Source organism: Dipteris shenzhenensis, chromosome 7 (genome assembly GCF_047967505.1).
Source record: "Dipteris shenzhenensis isolate YYH24624 ecotype China chromosome 7, Dip_SZ_1.0, whole genome shotgun sequence".
NCBI classification, from domain to species: domain Eukaryota; kingdom Viridiplantae; phylum Streptophyta; class Polypodiopsida; order Gleicheniales; family Dipteridaceae; genus Dipteris; species Dipteris shenzhenensis.
The window spans coordinates 38,400,090-38,417,159 of record NC_141602.1 but is presented as its reverse complement, the minus strand read 5'-3'; the positions used below and the strand labels follow the sequence as shown (position 1 = coordinate 38,417,159).

Below are 17,070 nucleotides of genomic sequence, written 5' to 3'. Positions count from 1 at the left end.
ATTTGCTCACATGGTATTGATCCCTGTTTTGCTAAAGATCATCTTGCGCTATCATGGATTCTTGAGAAATAGTTTAAGAGAATTCACTCATGAGGATATTAAATTAAGAATTAGTCTCTCTTGATAGTTAGCATTGCTGTATTTCATAAGAGTTTCTTTTTAAAAGAAATACACCATTGATTATAAAAGAATAAATATTAAGCCTCACTTTGTATCTTTGGAGTATCTCCTTTATTTATACTCATCTTGTAATGCAAAAAGGACAAAACATTCAGATTTATGTAAAGACTTAAATTTTTAGTTAATAATTAAAAATTTAGCTCATTTCTATTAAATCCATCTTGGCCATATATATGCTTTATTCATAGAGATCACTCTTGTTTTTCATGGAGGAGAATTTACATCCATCATGCTCAATGAGTTATGTACCACAACAGGATGATTAATCCCACATACACCCATGCATTTATGGATTAAAGTTGCAAATGTTATATTTATCCCCAGTTTATCTACTGGTTTTTGTCTGAGGTGCTACATAGAGTAACTCCCAAAATGGCCTAGTCTCTAAGAGAATGCTCGAAGTGAGTCACCTAAGGAGTTCGATTGTTGGGGCTATGCTCATGTACCTAAGCATAACGAAGGAAATTTGATAAGTGGGGGGAACCGTTCTACCTAGTGTGATATTGTGACAATCTGGAGAAATTTCTTTATATCTTAGGATGTGTTCTTTGATGGAGGTCACTATGAAGAAAGGCCATGACATGCAGGCAGTAAGATAGATGTTCTAATCTAGTTGGAGAAGGGAGTTAAGAACAAGGAGAGCAAATAGAGATGATTTGATTCTTCAAATGCCAAAGATGGACGAAACTGGCACAGGAAACCCAAACGGGAAAATAGAGAGCATTTGGTACAATAAAAAAGTCATGACTACCAACACAACCAAGTAGAACACCATAAAGGTATGATCCATTTGATTTCTAGCTCATGAAGAGAAAGAGGAAGCTTTGACACCTTGTGATGGAAGGAGAGGATAGATTGGGACTCTTGGGAAAAGGCAACGCAAGTGGAAACTAGAGATAAGACCAGTTACCTTCAAGTAGGTGTTCAAGCTGAAGGTTGGAGGAAGGATGCTATGCATGCAATTCGTTTTTCGTTTTCGATCTCGGGTAGCTTCATCTTTTGCACTGTCTTATCTAGCACTGCAAGCTTCAGCAAGGTCAGCTAATTGAAGCTCTAGCGACATCAATATCCTGCTTCCTGTGGCAAGACAATACACTAGTGACATTTGAAATGAGTTGCACAGACGTAGTTAGTACACGTTGGAATTAACTTGAAATGTGAAATCGCAACAGTCTGACCCTGTGTCTGGACTGAACCGAGTACTTTGTGTAACACCTTACAGAGCAGTAAAGCATAAACTGGTTGGCCCCGTATGAAGGTTGGCGATTATATCCAATCGATCTTACAACCCAGATCACCAAGAACAAACCAAATGAAGGAGACCCCCACAAACGGCAGTACAAAATCTGTGCTTCAACTCATCACGGCGGGTGATCATTAACACAGGAAATCGAAGGACTATCACAGAAAATAGGCGTCGAATTGCGAGGACCCCCTACGTAGCGAACGTAAATGTATACATAAACCAGGAGAAGAAGTTGTTGTCACTATCTGTACCAGTGTTGAGAGGCTGAGTGTAAGCGATTCCTGTGAAGAGAGCATAGGCGCCGGTGCCACCCACGATAGGCTTAGAGCTATATTGACCAATCTCTTCCAAGCCCACTCCACTGAAGCTGCCTTGGATAGTCGTGGTGTTAATAGTAAACGTCTCGCTAACGAACACCACGCCACCAGCTTGAGATATCGTAACGAAAGTGCCTTGGACGCGGCCAATCAGCTGGGAGCTTAGGTTCTGCTCTGTTAGGAGGGGCATGTCGAAGCAGTAGATCTGGCCGAATTGATTGGGTTGGGCCTGGGAGGGTTGGCCGCACAGGACGGTATTGTAGCCGGTGGTGCTGTTGGTGCCCTGGACGGAGAGGTAGTTGTAGGCAGTGAGGTTTGCTGGAGTATTTTTCTGAGCGTTGGCACTGGAGAAAGGATGAAATGCTGCAAGGAGAGAGATCGCCATAGCCAGCTGCAACGGAAGGTGCAGCGAGCTTAGATGTGCCATGTTCGCGTTACTGGTTGATGTGTGGACTGTGCATTACTACTGTTGTTGCTACACAATATATAGCTCTCAATGGATCCATCCATCAGAGCTGGTCCTCCAGTCGAGATATCACTGTCGAATCTCGAGTCGAGCTCGTCCCCTGCTGCTCACATTATGGCATCGGATAGCTAGTTCCTAGTCAACATCTTTTCGCGTCGAATTGAGCTCTTCCGCTACAATTCCATTATGGCCGCATCGGGATGCCCGTGGTTCCCAGCAACAGCTCCTCAACATTTTTTCGCGTCCATTATTGCGGCGAAACCCTGTTTCTCTTTGGGAAACTGGCTCGCTTTCCATTTTCTTTCGCCCTCGATTACGTCCAGCCATTCGGCAACCTATTGAATCAGGATCATGACGCGCTGGCCAACCATCTCTTCCAAATTTATCTCCAGAAATCTTTTTGTAGAACTGGGCATTGTCTGCGAGCCTATATGCGCATTCGCGAACACTGTTCACGGTTACATTTTTAAAAAAAAAACGCGAAGTAGCTCACCTCTCATCATCTCCTTTGCAGCCCTTCCGTCTAAAGCAACTTGATGCGCCAACCGACTTTTTCTTGTTCAATCAGGACTGGCTTTCCAACCGTACTTCAAAGTTCAATATCTCAAATCTGTTTCTCCTCCGAAAGGAACTAGCTCTTCAATCATCTTCCCATGCGGAACCCTTCTGCCAAATGTGTTACCCTCTGCAACCATCGAGCAGGGTTTGAGCTGGTTCAGAAACCATTCTTTTTTGTGCTTCATTGTTTAAACAGAAAACAGGCCTACGGGAGCATTACGGAACGCCTTTCGGTGTGAACGTCGATCAAACATCAGCGTAAATATTCATGAATATATAAAAGCTGTTTGTGTCATGCTCTTGCAAGGTATGTCACGCAAAGCATGCTTCTTTGGAACGTGCATGTTCCAATGAGATGTTAGAAAGTATTGATATAAACTATCAAAAGGATTGGAATTTGGGAGTACTCCTCTCACATGCATGAAGAATTTGGATTGAGTTAGTAAAGGGGGGGTTGTGAGATTGATTTCACACAAAATATTGGGAGTTGTTCTCTCTCATTCACAAAACGTTTGCATTGACACCCTCTGAGTTTGAAATCCAAAAAGTCACATGTATGGAGAGTGCAAATTACACATTGTATACTAGTATAATTTCTAATTTCTTAGGAGGACCTAGTTTCTCTAGTCACCTAATCCTTCATTAGTTTGCTCATGTATACTTCCCATGGACCTTTTCTAAAGGCCCTTAATCTCAAGAGATTATTGCATACATATAGATTGACCTAAGCCAAAAAACATAATTGAAAAGCCCTTTATTTTCCAAAGGAAAAATTCATTTGATTTCTTAGGTGAAAAGGTCGAGTAGCGCAATAAATCTAAGGTCAAAGGGAGATTTTTAAAATTTCATGCAAAGAAGGGACTTAAGTGTAATCTTGCGTGCACGATACATGTTTCCTCAACATCGATCATACATACATTTGATTTTTTACTCCAATCACATTTCGTGATGGTGGATACGGAGGGATTGGAGCTACTTATTGAAGATGAAGACATCCTACAAACAAACAACCCAAAAATATTTGCTTTTCTTCAAATATTTAATTTTAAAACTCTGTGGCACTTATGCTTAAGTACATGTATCCATGGATCTTTAAAAACGAAAGCTTCGATTAATTAAATCATTAGTATGCACTTGCTCACAGTGCTCGGGGAGAACAAAAGTATCACTTTCATCAGTCCAAAGTTTGGTGGAGTCTATTGCAAAGAAACCGCTACTATCTTTTCTCACTGTCGCATGGAGACCGTTGTAAATAGTTCTAAACCATTTTACATCAAGAATGAAAATACTAAATTGTCTGAAATCAACTTCATAGATTTCGCATACGGTTCCACAATAATCCAATTGTGAGGAGAGAAGATTGGTATCCGAAGCACTTGCTTGGCTATCTTGTGTGAAGTTAGCCATGACTCCACAATCATATGTGACTCTCTTTGAATCGATGCGTTCCATGTGAAAATGTCATCCATATGACCATAATGCACTGTACTTTTTGTACTAACGTAGAGAAATCAATGTTTGGTATACATCAACAAAGGGGTGAAACCTACAAGTGAGCATCGCAGAAAGGCAAGCCTAGAAGTGACTGTGAGCTTTAGCATTGGGAGTGTTGAAAGTAAAATGTAAGCTATCATGTACTCGTTGAGTATGTGGTATGTAATCGTTACAAGCAGTGGTATTAAGTAAGGTATGAGCTGGTGATGGCAACCTGCACGAGGAGCACAGAATGAGAGCAAGGAAGTGAACCGTGTGGCTGTGAACATGGTAGTTAAAAAGGATTTAGAGAAAGGGCATGAAGTAGTCGTAAAAACTACAATCATATTTAACATTACATGAACTTTTTGGGTAGTGTGAAGTTTAAAGGTGGAGAGAGAGAGAGAGAGAGAGAGAGAGAGAGTTGGTTGGAACAAAGAAGATCAGTGCGTAACAAGAAAACATTGTGAACATAGAGATTAGTAAGTGGATTCATAAGTAATGCAGCGAATCATGAGTTTAATACGGTGAAAAGTTATGACAAGAGGGGAGAACTTGGATGTAAGTGGAAGGTAGAAGAGATGTGGTGGTGATCGTTATATAGACTGCCAAAGGGTTTATGGGTAAAGGAAAACAATGGAAAAACAAAGGGAAGATGGAATAGGAGAGAGTTTGAGACAGTAAAGAGTAAAGGGAGAAAGATACATCCATGAATAGAGAGAGAGAGAGAGAGACTCTCTCTCTCTCTCTCTCTCTCTCTCTCTCTCTCTCTCTCTCTCTCTCTTAAAAGTCTCGTTCTTCCCACACTCTTTACCTCACCCTTTCTCTACTTATTTCTTTTCTCACAAACACATACATTGCAAATACACCCTATCTTTCACTTCCTCTTCATTTCTCTTACCAATACCACTTTGTTAACTGGTGCATCAAGGGTATGAATGCCAAATCAAGGAGAAGATATTAATATGTGGATAAGTAGTATGTAAATGCTGATTTTAAATGTAGGCAAGATGAATATGTCCATTGGCATCTCGCCAAATGGATAACGAAAGAATGTGGCATGTCTGCTAGATATATTTGGTGATCAGGCCTGTTTCTTTTATTTTGAATATTATCAAACTCGAAACTATTTTCATTATATGTTCTTTGGCATTGAATGATATGATTCATGGAATATGTTTTGTTGAAATAATCAATATGTTGGAAGTGATTTCATGTTCATGGGTGATCATTTTACTGAACCAATTATATTTCCTATTTGTGTTATTGTTACCCATATCTCTTGCGATCCTGTTGTCCGAATTTCTTTCTATCTGGTGCATGAGGTGCTTTTGCATTGAGGTGCATGGATGAATTCTAGATCTTGGTAGAAGTCTATCGTATGATGTTGAACTAAAGACCCAACAAAATCGATGGATGTTGTTTCAGGCTATGTTTTGGTTGATCTAGCAAAGCCACGAATGAGGCAAGATGTTGCCTCCATTGTGTAGATGCTCAGGGGCAAGGGCCATTTAGCACAATTTGTGAAGAAGAGACACAAGTGATGAAGATCAAGGTGGAACTTCAAAATCATATGTAGGATACTATAGGACTTCAGGCAATCGCTCAAGGGATCCAGAGTAAGCGCAATTTGGAGGCTAAAGACAATAAATTTATTGATGAACTTGAGAGCATGATTCAGACAAACATGGAAAAAATTTTCCAACTATTTCTTTGATTTTTTCAAGCAGACCTGATGGCCGTCAAGGGAGACTTGTGACTCTTCTAATAAGAGAGTGATTGGTAAAATCTACTACACTAGATCGAGGGCTTGTAAGTAGCGCCTGCAAGAAGCATTGCAGAGAGCAAGTGGGATTTCCTACTGAATTCAAGCAAGTCTGAGGCTGGAGCAGAATGAGTAGAATAATGGGAGGCCGAGATCACCAGTTGATGTTTTGCTTTGTGCTTTTATGGTACATACATAGTAGCAAAACAATCCATTTCATCCATGCAAAATTGTTTGATCCTCTTAGGGGACCACCAAAGAAGGGTAAAGGCTAAACCAAAGGCTCAAGGACAAGTTCAAGAATAGACTCAAGCAATGTCTCAACCTATACTAAATTCCAAAATCCATGTAGCTAAATTCATGGGTAAGTGCAAAGAGGACCCTAATATCCATATCATTCAATTTGAGACCATGTGCCAAGCAAAAGGATTTGAGGCAATGTATGGGGATGTTGTCAAGGAGCAATTGGTAGCAACTTTTGTGGATAAAGCCACGAATTGGTTTACATAATATGGATGGGGTCATTTTCTCACATATGATGATGATCTAAAAGTTGCATTCATGGGAAGGTTCGGGATTGGTAGTACAGTAGGGAGAAGATTCCCAAATTAGAAAATTGGGATACTAGAAGGTTTATTAACCCACCTGTAGTTCGGGAGCATTGTGAGTATTGTTAGAAACTAGGGCATAGGCGAGGACCATCCTATGATTTGTGGTGTATGCATCACAATGGGAGGGGAATACCTATTATTCATTATGATAATAAAGGACCTACAAATGCACAACAGCCCCCCTTACTCAACTTAATGATGTCCTTTTTCCAGTAGATTGAGGAAGGAGAGGAGAAAGATAAAGAATAGTTTGACACTCTAGTGAAATCCGAGATGTCTACTATATGAAGAAGCCTCATTCAGAGCACAAATCAAAAGACTGGCATGTCAAATGTGATTGTTCTAAATGTGTGCAAGTGGAAGATTCGACTACCAAATTACAAGAAGTAGAAGTGATGGCAATGACCTGGTCTATGCAAAAAGTAGTGTTCATACCAGATCAAGTGGAGCAAAGGCCTAAGGTAGTCCTGGGATCAATAGAACCAAATCTAACAAGAGGTATTGGTTGATTTGGAGCAATTAAATAAGTCTAAAGAAGATAATGATATGCCACAAGCACCAAAACAGACTAAGGAGGGTAGAAGTCATAAAAAGGAATCACTAAAGGATAAGTAACTAAATCAGATTGGGGGAGAAAGCACTAAATCAAATGTTGCTAATAAACTTGTCAATAGATTTGTTTAAGTCTTTGTTGAAAGCAGAGGTAAGAATTACCCTGGATCAGATGCTTAATTTGGTCCCTACTTTTATGAATGAATTGATGAAACAACTGCAACAAGAAGATTCAAGTGGAAAGGAGGTTGCTAAGTAGGAAGTGCAAGTCATGGAATCTAAACCATACATTAAAGCGTATAGCTCTATACCCAAAGATGTGGATTATTGTGTGCCTTCCATTGATGTACAATACAAATATCTCCCAAGTCCATTTCAAATTTCTATTTCAAGAGTTGCTTGACATCACATATATATGCATCACTATCTCCTGTGATAATCAAATCATCAATGTAGATGACTATAAGCACAATTCCCCTGTCTGTCTTTTTCACATAAAGTGAAAAATCTATGTTTGAAATCTGAAATCCAATAGTGATGATATTGACCAATCTTGATAGACCATGCCTTGGGTGCCTGTTTTAAGCCATACAAGGCTTTGCGCAACCTGCATACAAAATTGGGGTGTGCATCATCCTCATAACCTTGTGGCTGCATCATATAAACTTCCTCTTGCAAATCACTAGGCAAGAAGGAATTCTTCACATCCATTTGGTGTAATGACCACCCTTTTGCTATAGCCACTGCGTAATTAGGTATAAGGCAAGGCTAGTTGCCAAAGGATATGTGCAGACATATGGCATTGATTATGAAGAAATATTCAGCCCGGTTGCAAGAATGGCAACTGTGAGAGCAAGGTCATTTCCTACATCTACATATGCTGCCATTCACTGATGCATACCAGCTAGTCATTTGATCAAACACATCTATGCTCACTCACATTTGTCGAGTTGTAGAGTTATAGCATCTATACCCTTTCTGCTGTAGAGAGTAACCAATGAAGATGCATTTTTTAGCTTTAGGGTCCAACTTTGTCCAAAACACATATGCACATATGCTATGCATCCAAACACTTTTAGGTGTGAAAGGTCTAGCTTCCTTCTTGTAAACTTCTCTTGATGTGTAACTCCATGCATTGCAGCAGTGGGAGTTCTGTTCATGATATACATTGTAGTTGCTACTGCTTCAATAAATATTTGGCATGTTTTTCTCATTTAGCAAGGCACGAGCAACTTTTGCAATATGCTTGTTTTTCCTCTATGCAACCCCAGTTTGATGAGGGGTATGTCTGCATGAATATTTTCTCTGAATTCCCTGTTGCTACAGGTATTCATTGAATTCATCGAAGAAGAACTCTCCCCCCTCCATCAGACCTTAGCATCTTGATATGCATACCCTTTTCCTTTTGCACCATTGCCTTAAAATTCTTGAAGTGCTTGAACAGTTCACTTTTCTGCTTCATGAAATAGACCCACACCTTCCTTGTGTGGTCGTCAATAAAGCTGGCATAATAAGTGCAGCCTCCCATAGATGTTGGTAGTCCTCACATCACTATGTATTACCTCCAAGAGTCTTTTACTTACTTTTGCATTTTGTGGAAATGCATGTCTTGCTTGTTTGCCCAACTTACAAACCTCACATACCTTATGCATATTCTCCACCTTAAACTTTGGCAACCTTGCAACAATTTTCTTGACCTACATTATCTTCAACCGCTAGATGTTGACATGGCCTATGCGCTTATGCCAAATATCAATATCTACAACAACCCCTTTGCCATGTTCAAACATTGCAGCACTCATTTTTGGTATCCTTGCATCCAAGGTAAACATCCTACCATTTATGTTGCCTTTTGCAATTAGATACTAATCATTCTTCATGTCTTCCACAAAACATCCATGAGAATTAAATCGCACTTGCAGGCTTTGCTAAACCATTTGTCCCACAAAAACCAGATTCTTGGTTATATTTAGGACATGAAGTACATCTCCCAAGTAATTCGTCTTTCCATCTTGCATAGATAATGGCACCTTTCCAATGTGTGCAATAGGGTGTGCAGTATCATCCTCATTTCAACATATCCTATTCTACCCACCAAGTTTTGCATCTCTCTAAACCACTCAGCATGGTTGGTCATGTGGTTAGAAGCTCTTGAATGGACATACCAGACATTATTTGAATAACCAACATCTCCTATCATAACTAAACTAAGAATGTGTTGCACAACAAACAATTATTCATTTCTGTCATCACTTGTCAATGACGCATAGTTGCTTTGCTACAACTTCCCATTTTTAATGTCATTCTGTCTTTTGCAACAATCCTTCCTCATGTGGCCTGGTTTTCCACAATAATAGCATTCCATGATTGCTATTTGCATCATTGTTCCTTTGCATTCTACCATGGCCTCCTTGGCCCTCAAACCAAGAATGAAGCAACACGCAAACATGCTATCAAGATTGGCAAGGGAAAAGCTCGAGTAATTGTGCAAAGTGGGTCAAAAGAGGATACTGCCACTTGTGTGGAAACTGAAATGACCAACAATATCACACGTGACAAAACTCTTTCTCAAGGAAAGAACGTGCAAGAAGATCAAGCTAAGGGTGGAACCCCCTACCTCTAGAGTTGCCTCGTCCACCTCCATAATTCTACTCATCTTGCTAGTTTTGATATCCAAACTGTCCCCTTGAACGACCACCTCTGCCTCTTCCTTTCCCTCTACATGCATCTAAATAAAAAGCATTTTTATTCGAAAATCCACTTGAAGGGCTTGTACCATTCCTCGGCTCTTCACTTATCAAAAGAGCAATCAGAACCTGAAAATCATGAAATGTCTCTCGAACTCCAATAGATGTGCAAAATTGACGATACTCCTTACCAAGACCATTCAAGGTCACAGACACCAAGTCATCATCTTCAACCGATGCACCAATAGAAGCAAGCGAATCTGCAAGCTTGTTTCCCTTCATGGAGTAGTCATTGATGTTCATATTTCCCATTTGTACATTATGTAACTCCTGCTTGAGCTACATCTTTCGTGCTTGCATATTTATGCTATACAGTTTGGACAATGTGTCCCATGCCTCCTTTGGCATTGATGCATCCTGAATTTGCACAATCATAGCATCAAAAATGCTAATAGATAGTCAGTACATAACCTTTCTGGCTCTCTCATGCCAAGTCTTAAGAACCTGCACTTGTGCTACAATAGGGACATCTTGCATAGATAGTGGCACCTTTCCAATGTGTGCAATAGGGTGTGCAGTATCATCCTCGTTTCAACATATTCTATTCTACCCACCAAGTTTTGCATCTCTCTAAACCACTCAGCATGGCTGGTCATGTGGTTCGAAGCTCCTGAATGGACATACCAGACATTATTTGAATAACCAACATCTCCTGTCATAACTAAACTAAGCATGTGTTGCACAACAAACAATTATTCATTTCTGTCATCACTTGTCAATGATGCATAGTTGCTTTGCTACAACTTCCCATTTTTCATGTCATTCTGTCTTTTGCAACAATCCTTCCTCATGTGGCCTGGTTTTCCACAATAATAGCATTCCATGATTGCTATTTGCATCATTGTTCCTTTGCATTCTATCATGGCCGCCCTGGCCCTCAAACCAAGAATGAAGCAACACGCAAACATGCTATCAAGATTGGCAAGGGAAAAGCCCGAGTAATTGTGCAAAGTGGGTCAAAAGAGGATACTGCCACTTGTGTGGAAACTGAAATGACCAATAGTATCACACATGACAAAACTCTTTCTCAAGGAAAGAAGGTGCAAGAAGATCAAGCTAAGGGTGGACCCCCCAACCTCTAGAGTTGCCTTGTCCACCTCCATAATTCTACTCATCTTGCTGGTTTTGATTTCCAAACTGTCCCCTTGAACGACCACCTTTGCCTCTTCCTCTCCCTCTACATGCATCTAAATAAAAAGCATTTTTATTCGAATTTCCACTTGAAGGGCTTGTACCATTCCTCGGCTCTTCACTTATCAAAAGAGCAATCAGAACCTAAAAATCATGAAATGTCTCTCGAACTCCAATAGATGTGCAAAATTGACGATACTCCTTACCAAGACCATTCAAGGTCACAGACACCAAGTCATCATCTTCAACCGACGCACCAATAGAAGCAAGCGAATCTGCAAGCTTGTTTCCCTTCATGGAGTAGTCATTGATGTTCATATTTCCCATTTGTACATTATGTAACTCCTGCTTGAGCTACATCTTTCGTGCTTGCATATTTGTGCTGTATAGTTTGGACAATGTGTCCCATGCCTCCTTTGGCATTGATGCATCCTGAATGTGCACAATTGATCATAGCATCAGAAATGCTAATAGATAGTCAGTACATAACCTTTCTGGCTCTCTCATGCTAGGTCTTAAGAACCTGCACTTGTGCTACAATAGGGACATCTTGCATAGATAGTGGCACCTTTCCAATGTGTGCAATAGGGTGTGCAGTATCATCCTCATTTCAACATATCCTATTCTACCCACCAAGTTTTGCAAATCTCTAAACCACTCAGTATGGCTGGTCATGTGGTTAGAAGCTCCTGAATGGACATACCAGACATTATTTGAATAACCAACATCTCTTGTCATACCTAAACTAAGCATGTGTTGCACAATAAACAATTATTCATTTCTGTCATCACTTGTCAATGACGCATAGTTGCTTTGCTACAACTTCCCATTTTTCATGTTATTCTGTCTTTTGCAACAATCCTTCCTCATGTGGCCTGGTTTTCCACAATAATAGCATTCCATGATTGCTATTTGCATCATTGTTCCTTTGCATTCTATCATGGCCTCCCTGGCCGTCAAACCAAGAATGAAGGAACACGCAAACATGCTATCAAGATTGGCAAGGGAAAAGCCCGAGTAATTGTGCAAAGTGGGTCAAAAGAGGATACTGCCACTTGTGTGGAAACTGAAATGACCAACAGTATCACACGTGACAAAAACTCTTTCTCAAGGAAAGAAGGTGCAAGAAGATCAAGCTAAGGGTGGACCCCCCTACCTCTTGAGTTGCCTCGTCCACCTCCATAATTCTACTCATCTTGCTGGTTTTGATTTCCAAACTGTCCCCTTAAACGGCCACCTCTGCCTCTTCCTCTCCCTCTACATGCATCTAAATAAAAAGCATTTTTATTCGAATTTCCACTTGAAGGGCTTGTACCATTCCTCGGCTCTTCACTTATCAAAAGAGCAATCAGAACCTGAAAATCATGAAATGTCTCTCGAACTCCAATAGATGTGCAAAATTGACGATACTCCTTACCAAGACCATTCAAGGTCACAGACACCAAGTCATCATCTTCAACCGACGCACCAATAGAAGCAAGCAAATCTGCAAGCTTGTTTCCCTTCATGGAGTAGTCATTGATGTTGATATTTCCCATTTGTACATTATGTAACTCTTGCTTGAGCTACATCTTTCGTGCTTGCATATTTGTGCTGTACAGTTTGGACAATGTGTCCGATGCCTCCTTTGGCATTGATGCATCCTGAATGTGCACAATCATAGCATCAGAAATGCTGATAAATAGCCAGTACATAACCTTTCTGGCTCTCTGTCTTAAGAACCTGCACTTGTGTTGCAATAGGGACATCCGGAAGAACATGTTGTTGTTCATCTCCTGTGATGAACTCCAATAGCCCTTTTCCATCACGAAGTTGAAATGTCTGAACTTCCATGCTTGATAGTTGTTTTTGTCTAGCTTCTCACTCACAATGTGCGTGAGATTATCAGAGGCCATCTCAATCAACTACAACCAGCAACTTACAATTGTAAAAATAGAGATTCTGCCTCACAAGGGCAAACAACACAGTTTTTGTAAACTCAACTTTTCGTCACATAGACGACAAAAAGTGCAGGTCTGTGTGTGCACTCATCACCGCCGCTACCATTTGTCTTCTGCCACATGCACACATTTGTATGTGTGCATGGAATGATTCTCGTTATGGTCTACTATCATTGGCATGCACCATCATTAATTGCCAACGCCATCATTCCAACCAATTCTCATCCTCTTCTCTTCTCTCTAACTCTCCTGCATTCCCTCTCCTAACTCTCAAACCTCTGTTGCTGACTCTCGAAGTTCGAAGCTCCCGACTCTCAAAGCTCTTGCCGATGTAGAGATCTCTCTCTCTCTCTCTCTCTCTCTCTCTCTCTCTCCTGGACTTGGAGGGGAGTTAGGAGATCTCCACCAAGAACCAGTTTTATCATGACCATTTCTTAAGGTTATCAGCAGATGGATTTATCATCAGACTCAGATATCTAGAGGATAGAGGTGTCTCTCATGCACTCACGATTGCTATTGGGTAGATACGAGTCTCCTCACACCAGTTGGAGATCGAGGTAGGCAAAGTAGGAGGTATCCCCAGGGAGAGACGGATCTGTAGATTATGTACAATCGGGGAGATCGAGATAGAGGAGCATTTCCTTGTACCTGCCTAGTGTACTATGAGATCAGAGGACGCTATCATTGTCTCTTCCTGGAGGGATATGGATTTGGTCCACTCACCCGACTTCTCCACTATCCGGACTAGGTTTGTACTGGCTTGTCCTTGTTCGAGATGCGACGTCGCAGGGACACTCTTTTGCTAGTAGCAGCTATCGAGGAGAGTCATACATGTGCTTGATTGGAGCCAGCACCATGTCACATATTTTTGTATCTCTAAGGGATAGAGTGAGAGAGAGGATGAGGAGCTCGCTAACCTCTGAGATGACTAGATCAGCACAAGACAACCCCAGAGCACACGTAGGTTGCCTAGAGCTCGCACGATTGAGGTTTGACCCATCTCTCACCTCCTTAGAGGGACCCGTCCTACTCGAGGTGTCACCATTTATATGGCAGCCCGTGTACGACACTCACACCGACCTCGACCACCACCAAGACGTACTAATACCTAGCAGTTACAGATCTAGGAGATCCTTATAGCACACCATATCTCCACCGCACCAAATCTACAAAATATACCCCTCACTAATGCGGCTCATGATGACAACGATGATGATGATGTACATTGAGCTGTTGTAGTTATCAATTTTTCAGTTTTAGTCTAGATATTTATTTATTTATTTTCCTATTTTAGCCCCTTGAGGCTTGTATGAGACACTTTGATGTGCACTTTTGTCGCATAGCCCCGTGAGGGCTTCTGTCGACGTTAATCTCTCTCTCTCTCTCTCTCTCTCTCTCTCTCTCAGTTTCACCAAAAACAAAAGTGAGTGTCTGTCTGACAAAGGAGGATGGAAGGGTACAAGTCCATTAGCCTTGAAAACCCTTAGGAGGATGGAAGGGAAAAATTCTCTCACTAGCTTTGGCTTTGGCTTTGCTTCTATTAGCTAGCTTCCAACACAAGTCTATAAGCTAGTTTCCGTGACTTGCAAGTGGGGCAATGATGGACCAATAGACAAAACGCATCTAAAAGGACCTACATAATGTTTCTAAACGAGTATTTATACGAGCCTAGATTTCAGTCCGTTCTAGATTTCTGTCTATTTGTGTTGGGGTAAAGGCCTGGTGCCTATAACCCGATGTAATTGAGTTTAATACGCATCATATATATATTGATAAGAAAGCAGATAAGGCAGTATTGCCGCCGCCAAACACTTGTGTCGTCTCTCTTGTTTCTCTCCCGTGAGCTCACGCGCCGTTGCTACAACTGGTATCAGAGCATTGTGTTGCTCGACCCGTGGGAGAGCAAGATTGAGAAGTGGAGAAAAGGTTCCAAGAGCTGGTCGTGCGGATGCTATTGATGGAGCCGGGTTGTCTGTGTTGACTGTGGATACTCGACTTGGAGAGTTTGGTGAATGCGCAGGGGCAGGCACAAGATTTCTATGTGTGCTGCAAATTGAGCAGAGAGAAGCATCTAGAAAGCACCAGGTCGTGGGCAATCTTCTGTGCCTTGGGGATAAGAGGAATCCCAAATCGGAGTTCCTCAACCTGTTTGCAAGCCAATCCAAACCCATAACATAGACAAAATTTGCAGTGAATCGCTTTTGGGGGAGGAAGGTGCAAAGGGAGAGTCGTCTGCATATATACGCTTTCTCCTTTTGTGACAGAGATATGTTCTTTGTGAGAAAGCCTGTGTAGAGAAACTTGCAGAATTGCATAATCGACCTGTGATAGCCTGTATTCACGAAACAGAGAAGCGAAATCGTCATCTTTGACAAAGAGCAAGAATAGACAGAGAGAAGAAAGTCACGACTTTTTGCTTTGCTGCACAAGGTGACTTTGCAGATGCCTGTGAGAATCGGCTCCTTCCTCTGTGAAAGCAAGCGACTGTGAGAATTAATTTGCAGAACTGAAAACGATACCTTGCAGAAGAAAAACGATGCCTTGACAATGCTTTCCTGTCGTTTCTAAAGGTCGTTGCTGTGTAGGAAAACCTGTGAAGCAAGAAGATCAAGAAGAGAGAAGAAAAGATTGGCAAATCCAGCTTTGGGGTGGAGTTTGTCGATTTTGGAGAGGAGGAGCAGAAGAAAACAATTCGCAATTCTCCGTGCTGTGGAGAACAGAGAAACAGATTCATTTTAACTTGCCAAATCGTGATAGAGAAGATTTGTGAATGCTCCAGAAGCATGGGCGACCTTTCTCTGTTGTGACAGAACACAAAAATCCATTTCTTCTTCCTTTCTGTCGACACAGAGACAGAGAAAACAGAGAATCCATTTGTTTTTCTCTTTGAAACCTTTGCTTTACCTTTATCCAAAGTTTGGATTGAACATGTAACTACCAAGTTATTGGCAAAGTTTTAAAAAGGCCCCTTTTACCCCTTTTGCAAAGGCATTTTTTGTGCATGCATAACTTGATCTTGCACGAGATTCCGACCACCATTTGGCGAGCTGTTAAATGAACCTTGTTTCTGGCAAGTGAGGCATCATTTTGAGCAAGTTTTTTTCCAAGTTTCCGGAGTGCAAAAGCAGTGGTTTTGAGCCTCCGTTGGATGCACTTTTGGATGCCTTTTGGATGCTGTTTGATGCATTGTTTGAGCACAAATTGATGTATTTTTGGGCCGGTATGGATGCCGTATGCCATGAGTATGCGGTACAATTGATTGCAGTCATTTTGCAGTGGTTTGCGATGTTTTTGGCACTGGTTTGAGTGCAGAATCAAGTTGATTATGTCAGCAGATCAGCTTCTGGTCTACATCGATACTCTCATTTTCGAGCTCCCTGCATTCATAATATACAAATGACCCCGTGGCCCTTTCATTCCCTCGTCACAGAGCTCGGCTCTCTCATCCTAGGGAGTGGTTTGCATACTTCTCTTGTAGGTGCAGGTACATCAATTTTGGCAGTTGGATACATGCCAGTGGATGTCAGCACACATGCCTGCTTGATGGGATAGTACGCAGTGGTTTATGCATTTGTGATTGTGACACTTTGATAGTGATTTTGGCATACAGTTTGAGGTGGATATACTGAGGTTTCACAGGGGAAACTCTGCCCAATTTTTTGCCAGAATTTGTGATCTTTGCCATTAGTGTTGTGCATCATGTCTTTGTCGCATTCAGAGCGCGAATTGTACAACCTCAAGAAGTTTGATGGCACAAGCTTCTTGCTCTAGAAAGAGCAGATTTAGGATGTGCTCATTCAGAAGAAGCAGTTCAAACCCTTGAAGGGGATAATTGCTAAGCCTGCAGACATGTCTGCAAAGGATTGGAATGAGTTGGATGCAATAGCAAAGTCTACTGTCAAACTTCATCTTGCGGAGTCAGTGTACTTTACAGTAGTCAATGAGAAGACCACACATGAGCTGTGGACGAAGCTATGTGCCACATATGAGAAAGAGACTGCCTCCAACAAAGTCTATCTCATGAAGCGTTTATTTGAGTTGCAGATGAAAGAGGGTGGATCCATTACATCGCACCTAAATGAAT

General features: G+C 41.3%; 1 protein-coding gene across 1 annotated transcript; it reads right to left on the bottom strand.

The window, feature by feature from the left end:
- Nucleotides 1-1,597: 1,597 nt before the first annotated feature.
- Nucleotides 1,598-2,170, bottom strand: LOC147900318 (uncharacterized). Its single transcript, XM_087377558.1, has one exon. The coding sequence runs from the start codon at nt 2,168-2,170 to the stop codon at nt 1,616-1,618; it is 555 nt and encodes a 184-aa protein (XP_087233684.1). The 3' UTR covers nt 1,598-1,615.
- Between the last annotated feature and the right edge of the window lie 14,900 nt (nt 2,171-17,070).

Bases quoted from the DNA above. Each gene is read 5' to 3' on its own strand.
- LOC147900318 (XM_087377558.1), bottom strand. From the start codon at position 2,170: ATGGCACATCTAAGCTCGCTGCACCTTCCGTTGCAGCTGGCTATGGCG.